We start from the raw sequence: 17,951 nt of genomic DNA, 5'->3' as shown, positions 1-17,951 counted from the left end.
CCCTTCTCTAAACTAATGACTAGGAATTTCAGACTTGTATCCATTTTGGGCTCTTAATTCTTCAAATCCCGTAAATCTATTCTGTCAGCTAACAGAATACTTAACTTCAAACGGCATGTACGTACACACACACACAACTGAAAATAAGGATCAGAATCTATGAAAATGAGGATTAGAGGGCAGATACAAATTAATGCACACATAACATGCAAAGCAACTACTGGTTTCTCTAATTGGCCCTAAAATCTGAGTGTTCCAATGACTAACAATTCCCTCCTCAATCTCTGCAAAAATTTCAGCAGCTTTCAGTTCTTTACATGGTAAAGTGACCCAAAGGTTTCTTTCCTATTCATCTGAATGCTGAACATTTTTTGTCATGGTGGTAGTTTTCCATTTCTACCGTCAGATATGTACAATACACAGAATAATGACACTGCAAAGATGTCCACACCCCAATCCTTACAAATGGATTATGCCATTTGTTTAAGCCCAGTAATAATCACTTTTCACTCCTAATTTCTAAACTATGAGAAAATTGTATTATAATACATTTGTGATCTTTTTTTTTAACAGAAGCAATAGGATATTAACACATGGAGTATCAAATTTTTATCTCCTTGTCTTAGCAGGGAACCTTAAAAATAATCAATTTATACCCATAAGAAACAATCAGTGAGCCACTAAAGAATTTCTTTACTTTTTTATTTGAAGTAACAAGTTAACATGTAGGTAATTAACATTCACTCATTGTGCATCCAATACTTTGCTCACAGAATGATGATTCTTCTTGACACACCTCCACCTTCTACATTTTTCAGCTTGCCCTGCATTTGGAAGTGCCACATGAGGATGTAAACTTCTATACCATTAACATTTTTTTAGCTACTAGCACATTTTCACTTTTTTCAAAACTAGCAAGTCCTTTACTCTTGCCAAAACTTACGTTCTGAAGTCTCAGAAGTAACTATTCTAAACAGGTCCAGCATGTAAAATCTTCTAAACAAAATACTTCTTCCTTACTCTAAATGCAACTCTATTCTTAACTATTCTTATTATTCTTAACTATTCTTAACTATCCTTAACTATAATTATTCCTAACTATTCTTGACTATTCTTAACTATCCTTAATTATTCTTAATCTTAACTATCCGTAACTATTACTCCTAACTATTCTTGACTATGTTTAACTATCCTTAATTATTTTTATTCTTAACTATCCATAACTATTACTAACTATTCGACTATTCTTAACTATCAGTAGCTATTAATCATCCTTAATTATAACTATACTTAATTATTCTTGACTATTCTTATTCTTAACTATCCTCAACAATAATTATTCTTAACAATTCTTGACTATTCTTAACTATCCTTGAGTATTCTTAATATTCTTAACTAACCTTAATTATTATTCTTAACTATTGTTGCCTATTCTTAACTATCCTTGAGTATTCTTATTCTTAACTATCCTTAATCTTGAGTATTAACTATTCTTATTATTCTTTACTATTCTTGACTATTAATTATTCTTAACTCTCCTTATTATTCTTAACTATTCTTAACTGCTAAAGTACTACAGAAGAATTCTCTTTGTTGTGTAATTTCTTCCACAACAGCAATTACAATCTAGAACATTCCCCCTGCTTTAATACCTAAACACCCCTCATAATATCTAAACAAGCTTCATGTCTTATTCAGAACTGCTTCTAGATGAAAAAAATTAAAGCTTTGGAGTAAAATTTCCCCTTACATGACACTAATTTCCCTATACCACTAAATAGAAATTTCGGCCTTTAAAGGTCCGAATATGATCAAAAGTTCTTCAATTGACACAGTTGTACAAAGGAGGGAACACTTAGGTTCATGAAAGTGGTCAATGAAAACCAATCCCTTTATGTGATATAATCACATTTCTTCATACCAGTCACTTATTCCTAAAAAGCGTGCAAACCACTACACAGTTACCAACTATGAGGCAAGGAAAGGCTGTATTACAGAGATGGTACATGTCTGGTATCAGAATTCCTATTCAATTCCTACAGAATTGGACTATCCAAGGACATATGCATCAAAAGTAGAACATCTACAATATATGATAATTGAGATTTCCATCTCTAAAGGTATTTAAAGGATGTACTGTTTACTCATTAAGTAACAAGTTTATCATAGTATAAAAAGAGCAGAAATAATAAAAAAAAGTAGATTAGTCTTGTAATGTTGATTTGAAAGAATTGAAAGAATTGTTCAAAGTTTCACAGACACAGTCCTGGTAAGCAGACATTCCAAAAAGCAATGAAAGTACTCTTCTTTGGAAAACTCAAAATCAACTTCTCCATCTTCAAGATTCTATCTGATGGTTGATTTTGAAGAAAAAGAAGAATTTAGCAGTCAATCTGGATACTGGACTTGATGTTCATTATCATCTAGGTATGACTAAGAAGTTTCGAAAGTTATCAACTTCACTTAATATTTCTTGCCTACTCTGGTTAGATATAGTCACAGGAACCCTGCAGTCATCTTTATGAACTCAGTTGCTCATCACTATCAGCCAAGTGAGGATTTGGTTTTAAGAATCTCACAAAGGAAAGGCATATATGAACATAAAAATACACAAAATGTGTTCTGTACTTTTACAGAATAAGAAATCAACAACAAAATATACCAGCATACGCTACACATTTCAGTAGTGATTTTTAAGCTGTATTCATTTTCAGTCCACAGTAGATTGCTGTCTGCCTACACCAAATTTCTGAGTCAGAAGCTAGATCCACAGTGGAATCCAATATTTCCATTTTCAATTAAGTTCCTCAGTGCTCCTGAGCACACTTTCAAAATGACCACAGTAGAACATGAAAACCACACTTCCAATCTAGTAGAGGAATGATCATACTTGAAGCATTCCTGTCTGAGTTATAATGGAAATTTTGCTGTATTTCTGCTTGAACTTTGATCTTTTCTTTTCTGGAAAATTTAGAGATTTCCTTCCATGGAGAGAGTGACACGGAGGAAATCAAGCAGATTTGTTTAACAGGGGGATGTCTGTTCCCCTTAGTTCTGGGGAAGGCTCTTTTGCCTCAGTGGCAGGAGGTTGGGGGGCCTCTCTTTTCAACAATTCTTCAAAGATATCATTATGCATGTAAAACAAGACATATCCAGTGCAAGCTCTAGACTTCAGCATCAGGTCCTCATGGATATTTTCCACATCCAGATCATTGTAACAGAACCAGGCTTGCTTCTCAAAGTCATAAGCATCACTGATATAATGACCTGAATCTGGGGACATCCCAACATGGCTGATAACACCAATGAGACGATAGGTGTGATCTCCTTTTGCAATATTTCTTTCTGCTTTCTGAACTTTAGATTCTGTCTTCCCACCTAAAACAGCTTGCCCAGGGTTCTTACGGGAAGCCAATTCACTTGCAGAAGTGGTACTAACCTCCTGAAAACTGCAATTGGTGTATCTTGTGTACATCTCGGTTTGCCTCCGGGTTTTTGCATGTTCAAGGATTGAAGGATGCACCAGTTGAAAGGCTTGATTACAGCATCTCAACTCATCACAATTCAGGATCCGTTTGGTCATTGTGGAGGATCCCTCTTGAATTCCATTTTTATAATCTTCATCAAAATGTCCTGAAGTCTTGGTGATACGATCAGAACCTAATTTCCCAGACATACTGGTTTTCTCATGTTTCTGTAGCTTTTGATTTTCTGGTAGTTCTTTAATACAAGGTCCAAGACATACAACTGGGTTTAAGATGTGCTTAACTCTACTGGTAAAATTCAGCGAAAGGGAGGCGTCTTTCCGAGGCTTCACTGGATCAGCTAACAATGCTTTTTCAGAAGATGTCTTGTCTTCTGAATGTACCAATTCCAATTCTACTTTATTCGATTTAGACTCTTTTCCAAGGTCTTTTTGCTTCTTTCTTCTTTTTGACGTTTTAAAAGCTCCCCCATAATTTTTAGACCCCTTGTCTGTTGTGATGTGCAAATCCAGAGACTTTTTCAGTTTTGCTGTCAAATGCTTTGAAGGTGATGAGTTGATTATTCTAGAATTAATCGTTTGAAAAATTTTTAAGATTTGTAAATCTCTAATATGTGTATGCTTGCTCAAGGGAAGAGGTGGTTTGGTGTTTTTATTGCAATAAGAAGATAACGTTAACTGCCTGGAAATAATGACTTCCTGGTCATCCTTTGTTATTGACCAATAGTCAGTAAAGCTATAGCGTTTCAGATGAACAATTAGGACTCTGGGTAGCCTACTGAATTTATGAAATGCAACGGATCCCCTGTGCTTGCACTTCTCACATTTGTAGTCAATATTCTCTGGTGCAAAGAAAAAATTCAAAGCAGACTGAATGGATACAGAAAATGCTCTCTTGCTTTGAGGAAGATTGATGGAAAGATAATTACTTGGTTCTGTCTTCATAACAAAATGGCCACACGTTTTACAGATAATAGAGCGCAACAGCTCCGATTCAAAATTGTTGGTGACAGGACAAGCAAGGAATGTACTGGCAGTGTCATCAGAAAAGGCATCCTGCGATAAATTTCCTTCCCCAGATTCATTTTTATTCATGTTCATCATGTTTAACTTCACTACGTTATCCTTAATCTCTTCTAAACAAAGGCCTAGAAACTCATGAGCATCATTTTGTAGGTCACCAGAGAATAGCTCTGAAAGTGTTGAAATCGTTTTCTTAATATTTGCAAGCAACTTCTGCTTAACTTTTACATTATAAATATCTTTCAAAATGAGCAGCTGTGCCAAGAACATGCTAAGACCATTAAGTGGAACTCTACCCCATGGGAAACGCTGATTGACTAAGTCATCAGTAAATGATGGAATTGCAAACAAGGACTGTAAAACTGCATTCATATAGCAGGTGTTTCCCAAATTGGGGAGGCCTTGCCACATTTTTGCTGGGTAAAAATTAAAGGATATCTCAAATTTATCCCAACCTGGGAAAAAGTCACTATACTTTTGTCTCAACCTAAATGCCATAAGCATTTCCTGAGTCAGACTTTCAAGAATCTCACTGCCCTTTAGGCAAAGGGCTTCAATACTGCTGGTCACAAGTGCCATTTTCTCACTCTCTGTTTTCTTCCGATTCTTTGCCCATGTCAAGTGATTTCTTGTGGATTTTCTCTTTCTTCTGGAGTTACTTTGTTTCACGTCATTCCTATTTTCATCGATCTCCAAATCAGACAGCATTCTTTTCCTCTTTCCATGTCGACTTCCCAACAAATGTTTGCAACTGAGTGTTGATTCGTTAGGTATTTTCCGTGAGATGGAGGAGCCACAAGCTGAATTCTTGGAACCCCTGCATACTGAACCTTTATTGGTTACATTCCGTATTGCTTTGCTGACACAGACACTCTTGCGTTTTTTAGCTCTCACAGGTGGTGGAAACTTGGTTTGAACTCTATCCAGATATAACTTCAATTGCTGGGCATCTGAGGAAGAAACTATTTCAATGAATATGAAGTTGTGATTTTTGAATGTCAAATGTAGGTGATATTCATCTTCTTCATAGGTTCTAAGGACCACATTTCCAATATTGCCACTTAGCTGAAAAGTTTTCGTTTCATCCTTACGAAAATAAATCACAAGTTTATGTTTTTTCCTTCCTGGCACTGTTTCAATGAATGCTTCTTTTGACTGTGACATTCCAATGTTCCTTTCCCATACTTTAACAAAACCATGTACCATCATGGAATCCATCTTTTCTTGGCAAATGAAATCTATATATACTGGATTACTGACAAGACTGAAGTTTCAATTTGGTTGTCAAGGTCACCTACAGAAACAAATACCAAAGAAACAAACCTTTAATTTTATATTGCATTATCGTGTTTCTGTTGTTGCTTTTATTTAGGTTCAATGGTATCTAGATCTCTACTGACAGAAAAATACCTTTTGAGAGCTGTCTGCAATCGAATGTAGGAGGTCTTTATTCTACAGGGAAGACCACTATGGAAAAAATGAAGAAAAAGTTATGTAAACTTACAGATAAAGGCATGGATAAAACACAGACTAGGGGTAGGTGTTGGGGTGCAATGCATTAAACCACCACTTGGATGCTCACATTCCATAATGCGATATTAGTATTAAGTCAGGCTTCTCTGTTTCCCATTCAGTCCTTATTAATGCACCTGGGAGACAGTAGATGATGACCTTAGTACTTGAGTTTTGAGTTTCAGCCACTTGTGCGAGAAACCCTGATAGAACTCCTGGCTCCTAGTTTGGCTTGACCTAGCTCTAGCTGTTGTGACCATTTGGTGAGTCAACCAGCGGACAGAACACTACCCCCTACCTCTCTCCCCTTGCCTTTCAAACACATACATCTTTTTAAAAACCTTAAAATTGTATGCTTATGCATTAAATCTGCTTTCTGTTGCAATACTGGACACCCCATTTCGAGTAATTTCTCAACTTCAACTGAAATCATGACATACCAAGAAAATTCTCAAAACATAGTTGAAACATAATATGCTAACCTTCCTGTTGCAGGATGACATCAGGAAGCAATCACAGAAGCAAATAAGGAAGTAGAAGCACTATACAACCTTCAATCCAGTAACAAATATCCTTTAGTGACTAGAGTATTGGCACCAAGGAATGTCTAGGTACTTTAGCCTTCTTTTGCAAAAGTTTAAGAAAAACATCTCTCTCTCTCTTTTTTAAATCAAATGTGAGTCTCCTGCAGATAGTTCCTGATACAGAACCCACTCAATGTGAGCTTGCTCCCTGAACTTAAAATTAGTGGGAAAGGATAAAAATATCAGATTCTGAACATTAGAAAGTTTCTGAATAGCCTTGGGGTCAATTTGAGTTAATGACTAGGTTAGCAGTTGGCATTACAAACTATTGTCCTATATGTGTCCAATAACTCGCTGGAGCTGGAGCTTCCCTTAAATAGCTGAATATTCTTGCTGAATCTTCTCTGTGCTGTTAACCTGCTCAACAAGCCCTGTCTTTCTGGATAATATTAAAGAAAACTTCACAAAAACTCAAAACTGGTCATGCAGAAAGTATTTCATCAACCTATGTTCAGTGAAATAGGTATTGCACCCATCCACATAAGAAGTACAGATGCATCCCAGTGAGAGAATGATTATGTTTATTGTGGTGGAAATGGGGCCATAAAATTCAAGTTTTTGGGTTTATATATGGTTTATCTATGGTTCAATCTCTTATAAATGTTAAGGATTTAAACTATTTCTTCTCTACAAAAAAAAGACAATGCCTTACTTTTCATTTAAGTTTCAACCACTTACACAAATATCTAAACTCATCACCCCTTATAGTTTGAATTTTTTAATACTGCAATCTCACCCCATCAGTAAGAATTATATATATAAAGTTGCCACTTCCTTCTACTGAGCTGAAATAATCCAAGATGATAATGGACCGATAAGGTAGCATGATAGCACAAATGTACAGAAAGTAGAAAAACCAGTGTGAGAAAATTCACAGGGATTCCCTGTATTTTCTAGCTATCTTTAACAATCCCAAGGAGGAGTAGTTTTGTTTTTAAACAAACAACTTCAACTCATCTTTGTAGAGTCTGAACAAGCCAATTCCACATAATAGTACAAATAAAAGGGATGGAAAAATGACCATTCAAGTTGTTGTTGAGCTCTCCATTTTGAGAATATACTAAATAAGAATACTGGATATTTTATCCAACAAGTACATGATATGGAATAAATATAGTTTAGAAACTGGTCACACACGTAAAATATGGAAGGGATGTTAGGTGACTATGCTGGGATTGGCAAATGAGAAGAGAGGATACATAAAAATGCATGGACATCCATCCATCCATCCAATATTTAAACAAATGTATAAGAAATACTAGGGAACATGTAAAGAAACACAATATACACACACTCCTAAAACTTGCATTCTGTCTGGGGGACATAAAATGTATACAGTACCAGAGGAAAATGTCAAAGAAAACAGAATGTGCCACTAGTGAAGGGGACATGCTCACTGCCTTAAATAGGATTCCTGTGACTTTATGTAGCCAGGCCTTAAGTGAAGTTGAGGGAGCAAATAGTTATGTTCAGTGTGCTCCATGCTGCAGAGTAAGAGTAAATTGAAAGATTGTAAGTTGCAAACATGTTAGAGATAGACCAATGACAGTTCAAGCAAATGGGTAAATGTTGTTGGGACAACTGGCTGACAGCCTGCAGACACAAAAAGATAGACCCACATCTATCACCATACACTAAGATCCAATCTACATGGATAAAAGACCTAAACCTACATCCAGAAACCTTCAAACTCTTGGAAGAAAATGTTGGAAATACCCTGCAAGACCTAGGAGTAGGTCCTGACTTTTTTTTTTTTAAAGATTTTTATTTTTATTATTTTTTTATTGGGAAGGCGGATATACAGAGAGGAGAGACAGAGAGGAAGATCTTCCATCCAATGATTCACTCCCCAAGTGAGCGCAACGGCCGATACTATGCCGATCCGAAGCCAGGAGCCTCTTCCGGGTCTCCCACGCGGGTGCAGGGTCCCAAAGCCTTGGGCCGTCCTCGACTGCTTTCCTGGGCCACAGGCAGGGAGCTAGAAGGGAAGCGGGGCTGCCGGGATTAGAACCGGCGCCCATGTGGGATCCTGAGCGTGCAAGGCAAGGACCTTAACCACTTGCACCACCGCGCCGGGCCCAGGTCCTGGCTTTCTAAGAAGGACACCAAAAGTAATAGCAGTTAAGAACAGAATAAACAAATGGGACCTCATCAAACTAAGAAGCTTCTGTACAACAAGGGAAACAATCAGCAAAGTAAAAAAGCAACCCACAGAATGGGAAAAGATCTTTGCACACTACACAGGTGATAGGGGGCTAATTTCCAGGATATACAAAGAACTTCAAAACAACCAAAACACCAAAACAAACCACTCAAGAAATGGGCACGGGAAGTGGGCAAACATTTCACAAAGGAACAAGCCCAAATGGCAAACAAACATGAAAAAATGCTCCAGTTCCCTGGCAATAAGGGAAATCCAAATTAAGACATCGATGAGGTACCACCTAACACCAGTAAGATTGGCCCACATAAAAAAGAACACCAACGACACTTGTTGGCGAGGATGTGGGGAAAAGGGAACCCTGCTCCACTGCTGGTGGAGCTGCAGGTTGGTACAGCCTTTATGGAAATCAGTCTGGAGAACACTCAAACAACTCAAAATCTGCATACCATACGATCCAGCAATAGCACTCCTAGGAATATATCCAAAACACCTGTTTCACAACAAATCAACATGCATCCCTATGTTCATAGCAGCACAATCAGTAATTGCAAAAACACGGAAGCAACCGAAATGCCCATCAGCAGAAGATTGGATAAGAAAGCTTTGGTTCATCTACTCCATGGAATACTACTCAGCTATTAAAAAAAACAAAATGCAGTTCTTTGTGGCTAAATGGGCCCAACTGGAAACTATAATGCTAAGGGAAATGAGCAAATCCCAAAAGGTTAGATACCACATGTTTGCCTTGATTTAACCTGTAATTTTTGTTTGGTTGTTTGTTACTTTTTGAACCTGTCATTGATACTGTCTCAATCCAGATGTTTTGAATAATTGAACTTGCATTATTTTTAACATATTGTTTACTCAATACTATGTCAATTAATTCCATAACATTGTATATCGATGCTGATGTTTTGTTGGGGCTTTTAACTGACCGGAACTTTACTCTGTTAGCTCTACCTTCAGACCAGAGAAGGTCTCCCCAAGAAGCCACTGAACTTATCTGGACAATAAGATGCTGGACTTTATGCTAGGTATATGCTTGCAATGAAGGAATCCCAACTGAACTTGAACTGTGGTTATGCAGCAAGGTGGAGGAGTCCACTATGGGGGGATGGTTGTGGGGGGGGGGGAATCCCAGTGCCTATAAAACTGTATCACATAATATAATGTTAATAACAATTAAAACAAATAAATAAAACTTAAAAAAAAGAGAGATAGAAGGCAGGCCAATGTGGCCACAAAATAGTGAGATGAATCTATGGAAAAACATCCAAGTTTTGTACAAACTAATGGACTAACAACCTTGGTAAGCTGCAACAAAAGACTGATTTAGGGTGTGGTTACTAACTTACAGCATATTTTTTTTTCTCCAGTTATATTTGTCTGCCCAGTTATCATGGTGCAAGTGTGTAATAGGCAATGCTTTGAATTCGAGGCAATATTTTGTCATTCATAAGAAAATGAGAGCTAAAATTATGGAGAAAGGAGTGATCTTACACATGGAACCAAAAAGAGTGAAATGGTGACAGAAGACAAGCATGAAATGGCATCATGTCCTGCTTCAGTGGCTATAATTTTGCTCCCTGATTCTAAGCAACTGTCAGCTCTTTGCAGACTTCCTTCTCCTATTTTCCCGCCTATTTTTTCACATTCTGTTCTATGATTCTCACTCTGGCAATTAATAGGAGTGCGGTTGGAGAGTTCATTGTTAGGAGTATGTAGACAGATTCAGAAGCAGGTATTATATTGGAGGTGGGGGTAGTTTTTAAGAAGGTGGGGATCAGAAGCAAGTACTATCGGATTGGGGGGTTAAGGAGGTGGAAGTGGACAGAGGAGGAAACACAAAATCACTTCCTTTCCCTTTCCACTCTCCTAAATCTGGGATCAACATATCCAGAGATGCATTGCCCCTAGAACATTAGCAATCAAATCCTGTCATTACGTTTGATCCCAGCATTAGTGTGCACAGCTTTTCCAAATGATTGGATCAGGGCAGGCTCTTTTGTCCCTCTCTGGCTAAAAGGTGAATTTCTGCACTCAGCAAATGTCCAAAGTCTGTGCACGGCAGAGTAATGTCATTATTTTGCTACCTGACATACACTGCACAGAAATGCTTCCATATGAGGTCCTGAGCAAAACAGGAAGAATTCTCTAGACTATCAAGTTGTTCTCATTAACTACTTAAGTTTGAACATGTTTTGAGAGACAAGATTTGGCAGAACTTTTTAGTTCTTTTAAAATCATTATGCAAGTGTTGCTAATCACACACAGAGTTGATTAGGAAAACAGAACGCATAGAGTAATTTCCAAAAGTTAAATATTATTTCATTAAGAAATACTGTTCTTTCACTAAAAATATGTACTTATCAAAATGAAATTATGATAAATGAAACTTTCTGAAAATCAATTCTTCTATTATTAAAACCTTTTTTGTGTTTTATGACCCTTTCTGTTAATTATTCAATTAATATTCTTTTATTTATTTTCTAAACAAAATACTTGAGTACAACTAGTCAAGTACGGACAGTTGTTATGGACTACACCTAAAGATGAAGCAAAAAAAAAATCCTGGCTTCAGACAGTATGTAAGCAAACAGAAACTCTAGCAGAAAACTAAAAAATATATATTCATTAAGGTAAGTACAAGTAAGTTAATATTATGTCAGAATCATGCGTTTTCTGCCTAAGCTTCCGCAGCATTTTCTCTGTCTTGGTATAAGTTTCATTTTCCCTTTCAAGAACTTATCCAGGTATCTGAGTATCCCTTTATTCAGATGATTCCCATGTCAGATTTCACAATTCATTCACTTTTTAGAAGGCCATCACTTTACCTTTGCTACCTTTAACTGCTGCTAGAGATGACCCAACCTCATAGGTAATATTTATTTCTCGTGTGTGTGTGTGTGTGTGTGAAAGTTTCTCTCTGCCTAGAGAAGTCATAAAGGCAGACAAGTAGGAGTCCTTTAAGAGGTAAGACCAACTAATTTTAAGTTTCCTGGAAAAAACGATTTCCAAAGTTTTGAAAATATAGGCTTTTTGAGAAGGAAGCAATAAAATTAATTGGCTAGAACTGTTATTGAAGCATCAGGCTATAAGAAGACCAAGTTAAAAAGGGACAGGAGACTACACGGGTCTTATAGATGGAGAATAATTTGTAAATTAAACTTATTTATTTTTCTATTTCTGAAAGATAGTCTGATAATCAACCTCTATCTATTGGGAGTTTTTGTCCTCACTTCCTTTTCTTTCACTGCCTTTTGCATGGGAGACTTTTAAGTCTTACACACGATTTGGGGAAAATATCCATAGCTGTGGATTAGCAGATAAACAGTACAAACTCCAGAAAAATGTAAAACAATTCTGCCCCAAGGTAGAGAAGAACTGTGGCAGAATGGAAACCATTGAATGATTTCAGCTATAAAGTATCAGTTGAAGAAGCTCATTATTTAAACGATCAAGTAAAGTTCCACCCTTTGAAGACACAATATTAACTGTCTTTTTGAGAGAGAGAGAGGGAAAGAGAGAGAAAGAGAGAGAGAGAGAATGAATGAATATAAAAGTGTTCCCCTATTTGTTGGTTCATTCCCCAAATGGCTACAACAGCCAGGGCTGGGCCAAACTGAATAAAGCCAAGAGCCTGGAACTCCATCCTGCTTTCCAGGCTCATTAACAGAAACAGATTGGAGCCAGTGAGCCAGGATGTGAACTTTCACTCCAACATGGAAATGCAGGCATCCCATGAGGAGGCTTAACCCCAGGTGTCCCAATATTAACTGTCCTTAGGCACATAGTAGCTGTGCCTGTTGCTGCTGTGGATCAATAATGTCTAAGCAGGTGAACAGATACGCCACATTCGAGAGGCAGGAAGGAAGACCTGGGACCAAGTTTGACAGTGAAGTAATACAAATTCTAAAAAGAATACTGTCCACATCGAATTGGGAAGAGGACAGAAGATGGTCTTTGTTTTCATTCTGATTTCTGGAGTGCCATCAGGAATTGAGAATGCAAGTTAATTTGCAAGGGCAAAGTTGGTTCGGAGCCAACAATCTGATCAAGACAGTAAATACTTAAGGGTACAAGAAGGGACTGGTGATAGTTCTAGGAGCAATCAGGAAAATAAATAAATTGAAGGAAATTTAAAAAATCAACTTGAGGAAGCCTGAAGTCTTCGCCTTGTAAGCGCTGGGATTCCACATGGGCGCCAGTTCTAATCTCCGTGACCGCACTTCCCACCCAGCTCCCTACTAACAGCCTGGGAAAACAGTCAAGCATGGCCCAAAGCCTTTGGATCCTGCACCTGGCATGGGAGACCTAGAAGAAGCTCCTGGCTTCCGATCGGTTCAACTCTGACCGTTGCAGACACTTGGGGAGTGAATCATTGAAGTGAAGATCTTCTACTCTGTCTCTCCTCCTCTCTATATATAATCTCACTTTGCAATAAAAATAAATAAATCTTGAAAATCAATTTGAAGAAAGAAGATGAGGATTTTGAGAGGACATTAAATTGGGAAGATCCATGTTGCATGGGAATTTATGATCTCTAAATCTCTCTGCAAGGGTGGCATCTGGCTCAGCAGTTAAGATCGCAGCATCCTGGGGCCCGGCGCGGTGGCACAGTGGTTAAGGTCCTCGCCTTGCACACCCGGGAGCCCATATGAGCGCCGGTTCTAATCCCAGCAGCTCCGCTTCCCTTCCAGCTCCCTGCTTGTGGCCTGGGAAAGCAGTTGAGGACGGCCCAAAGCTTTGGGACCCTGCACCCGCGTGGGAGACCCTGAAGAGGCTCCTGGCTTCAGATCGGCATAGCATCGGCCGTTGCGCTCACTTGGGGAGTGAATCATTGGACGGAAGATCTTCCTCTCTGTCTCTCCTCTCTGTATATCCACCTTCCCAATAAAAATAAAATAAATCTTTAAAAAAAAAAAAAGATCTCAGCATCCTGAGTCAGAGTGCCTAGGTCTGATGCCCTGCTATGGTTGTTAACTCCAGGTTCCTAGTATTGTAGATCAAGAGAGGCAGCATTAGTGGTTCAAGTGCTCAAGTTTCCTACAAAGCACAGGGAAGATCCTGACTCCTGGCCTTGGCCCTGACCTTTTCTGGCTATTTAAGGAGTTTGGGGAAATGAATCAACAGAATGAAAAGAATCAACATCCTCACTCACTCTCATGGTCTCTCCTTCTCACTAATAAAAAAAAAGTAATAAAATTCCTTAATGAGAAAAGAAAGGTACGATTGCATAAAGTTTATGAAGGCTATGGCAGGCCAATGATAATGGAGCTATTTCTATTGGAAGATTTGCCCTGAGTTACTGAAACTCCAAACAGAAAGCTCCACTTTTCCCTCCCAATGTATATGCAATATTATCTAATTATGACTTTGCCTAGCATAACCCTCAGCCTCATTGATATTTGATATTCCATTACAACATGTGTGGCTTAGCAGAAATTCAGATCTTGATCTTGCTGTCCTGTGCTGTCTTTACTCACTGATAAATCAGTTTCTAGTACTTCAGTGACACCTCCGCTTGCAGTTCTGACACCTGACTAAAGGGCTCTGCCACAACAAATAGGCAGGGGTAGGGGTCTTCTTATCTCTAGTGTTTCAAAGACAGCATTGCAAACCAAGACTACATCTCCATAAAAGAAAGACAGCATTACAGGAAGTCCCACAAGTAATCCTATTGTTAAGTATGCATGAATTTTACTTATAGATTTATTTTTAAAATCTGGGGCACCTGGTCGTTAAAGAAAATTCAGAGGAAAGCTACAAGTTTGTGTCCACCAGTCCACATACTACCCTCACATTCCTCTTTGAAAGAAATATGGTGGGAATTAAGATAAGGAAAACAAATCACAGCCAGCCAGCCAATGATGAAAGAAATTACTTCTCGTTACTGGTTATTCTAGCAATCACTGTTGCATTCAGGGGATTTCCATAACCACTGGCATACTTTTCAAAAGCGCAATGCCTTGTTCCAGTTACTGGTTAGTGCGTGAGCTCATTTATCAGCAAGCAAAATGTTATACTTGTCTTTGTAGCAGAAAAATAAAAAACTCTTAAGATATACTTTACGGGACTAACAGAGTGGGTTCCACTGCTGTGAATTAGTGGGTTATTTTAACCTCACATAGCACAAGGGGGAGCTGTAGCGTTTTCCTTTCCAAGATAAAGAGGACAGCAATTCTCCAATACATCTTCAACTCAATTAAGGATAAATACAGCACAAATCTAGTAAGAATTGTGAAGGAATGTTACATGGCCATTTTTTTTTTGGAGAAATGAACTTGACATTCATTAAGTGCCAAGTGCTGATATAAAAATTCTCCATAATGCCTTCAACTGAATAGCAATCTGTCTTTTATCAAATGGAGTATCATTTCCTTGAACCGGCCAAATTCAAAGTTCCTTCAATTTGTTCATTTTTCTAAAACTTAACCTGAAATATCCATACTATTGAAATCCCAAAATGAAAATCATACTTTTAATACCTATAAAGTGATTCTCCTTTGATTTTGTCTCTTTGCTGATGTAAAGGGTGCATAAGAGGGACAGACAGACAGACAGAACACAGACTCTCCGAAATTCCAACGAAGTCAGTGACTGTGGCTGTCTCAAACTTCGCAGCTTCTGTCTCCTGGGGCCTCTTAAAGCAGCAACCCACAAAAAGCAGGGCTGTGCTATCAGCTCAGGGGAGCCTATAAAAAAATCAGAGTATGACCAGCTGCTGTAGATTTATCCTTTAAAAACCCTTTAAAATCTTCTGCCAGGAGAAGGGCTAGAATGGGAGAGAGAAGTGCAGAAGCTAAGAAGACGGTAAGAGTAACAAAAGGGAGAAAAGCTATTAGCCCCTGGATTCCATGCACTACCCAGGTGTAAATGGAAATACCTAGTTTAAAGTGTGTGGGACTGTAGGGAGGGTGTGCAAAAGAAAAGACGTTGTTAGGAAAATGGGAATTTGAGGAGAGATATGAATATGCAAGGAGGAGTACCAAAAACTATCTTCCGTAGGAAGAGTAACTTTCTGTATCAGAAATTAGCCAGGACTTAAGAGAACAAAGAGAAAGCAGAGCTGTGTAACAGAGAATATTGTATAGAAAAATGGGTGCTACTACAGGTTTTCTCAGCGACATGCTATAAATATCCTTTCATGCATATAAGCTACTTGAAATTATTTTTCTATCACTTTCCATTCAAAGTGATTCCAGTAATAAATTATGCATTCAAACAATCCAGTTAAGAAATGGGCTAATAAAATGAACAGGCACTTTTAAAGGATTAAATACAAATGAGATACATGAAAGGACGCTCAGGATAAGTATCAGAAAATGCAAATAAAAACCACAATGAAGTTTCAGTTTACCCCAGTTACAACAGGTATCATCAAAAAAAAAATCAACAAATAACACTGGCAAGCATGTACGGAAAATGGTACCCTAACACAGTGTTGGTGGGAATGCACATCAGTATAGCCATTGCAGAAGACAGTATAGATTCCTCAGAACTCTGAAAATAGATCTACCATATGACCCAGCCTTTCCACTCCTGGGCAGTTGCCCAAAGGAAATGAAATAAGTATATGGAAGCTATCTATACTCACAGGTTTATAGCAGCTCAAGTCACAATGGCTCAAATATGGGAATAACCCATATGTCCACGAACTAATGACTGGGTAAAGAAACTGTGATATATATTCATAATGGATTACTATTCAGTCATTAGAAAGAATGAAACCTTTTTTTAATAACCAAATGGATGCAGCTGGAGAACATTATGCTTAGTGCAGTAAGCCAGTTCCCAAAACATAAATATCATGTTTTCTGATTTGTGATAATTAACATACTACAGTAGAAAAATATATACGGATGAAATTGACATTTTGAGATTTGATTATTGTGTATAGTCCTTGGTGGTTTTGTTTTTTGTCTAATGGAGGGTTAAGTTTGTGAGTACAGAGTAAATTCAAAATGCGACAGTGTAAAAACTGAAAGAAAAATACAAAAGAAAGGAGCAGTGAAGGTGGGGTGGGAAGTATCATTATGTTCTTAAAACTATATATGGGAGATAGCATTGGTGTACAATGGATAAAGACACTACCTTTGATACTGGGATCCCATATGGGTGCCAGTTCTTGTCCCAGCTACTCCACTCCCTACTAATGGCTTGGTAAAAGCAGCAAAGATAGCTCAAGTTCCTGGGCTCCTGACTCCTGGGTTTGTCTAAAGAGTTAACCAGCACAGGGCCACTCTATTTTTGCCTCTGCCCTCTGTAACTATTTCTTTTTTTTTTAAGATTTGTTTATTTTTATTACAAAGTCAGATACACAGAGAGAGGAGGAGAGGCAGAGAGGAAGATCTTCCATCCAATGATTCACTCCCCAAGAAGCCGCAATGGCCGGTGTTGCGCAGATCCGGAGCCAGGAGCCAGGAGTTCTTTCAGGTCTCCCACATGGGTGCAGGGTCCCAAGGCTTTGGGCCATCCTTGACTGCTTTCCCAGGCCACAAGCAGGGAGCTGGACAGGAAGTGGAGCTGTCAGGATTAGGACTGGCACCCATATGGGATACCGGCGCATTCAAGGTGAGGACTTTAGCTGCTAGGCCACTGCAATGGGTTTTCTGTAACTATTTCAAAATAAATGCATACATCTTTTCTTAAAAGAAAAACAACCTTCATTATATATGAGATACATGAAATTTGTTCCCTTTATATATACACAATTTTTAGAAAATCATGGAAATAAAAATACCAAATAAAATATGTAGAGTTCAGTTCAGGATAGATAATCACTATAAGAAAGTCAGGACATAGATATAACAGGATGTTAATACCAAATACTCTATGAGCTAAAATCCTAAAAAGGAAAAGGTTTTTCTTAGAGAATATGCAGATGAATCTTATTTCCTATTGTTGGTACAAAACAGACTCTTCCTTGAGATAACCAAGGAACAAAAGCTTAATTTTGAAATGTACAACTTCAAGAGCCCAGTGCATGCTCTTTTCTAGATATGAGTAAATCACACACCTCCATCCACTTGCCAATGGATGACAAAGCCAGGTCCTAGCTAATAAATCCAGGGATTCGATACTATTAATGCAGGGGATCCTATCGTGGCAAGGCAAATAAGGCTGCCACCTGCAACATCAACATCACATATGAGCACTTGTTTGTATCTCAGCTGTTCCACTT

The 17,951-nt window shown here is 38.1% G+C and overlaps 1 protein-coding gene across 1 annotated transcript; it reads right to left on the bottom strand.

The window, feature by feature from the left end:
* Positions 1 to 3,010: 3,010 nt before the first annotated feature.
* On the bottom strand, positions 3,011 to 5,725 carry USP26 (ubiquitin specific peptidase 26). Its single transcript, XM_041000060.1, has one exon. It carries the CDS (start codon positions 5,723 to 5,725, stop codon positions 3,011 to 3,013), a length of 2,715 nt encoding a protein of 904 aa, XP_040855994.1.
* Between the last annotated feature and the right edge of the window lie 12,226 nt (positions 5,726 to 17,951).

This window comes from Ochotona curzoniae, unplaced genomic scaffold (genome assembly GCF_017591425.1).
Source record: "Ochotona curzoniae isolate NIBS_2020 unplaced genomic scaffold, NIBS_Ocur_1.0 scaffold_1852, whole genome shotgun sequence".
Lineage (NCBI taxonomy): Eukaryota > Metazoa > Chordata > Mammalia > Lagomorpha > Ochotonidae > Ochotona > Ochotona curzoniae.
This window is presented reverse-complemented; position numbering and strand designations above follow the sequence as displayed.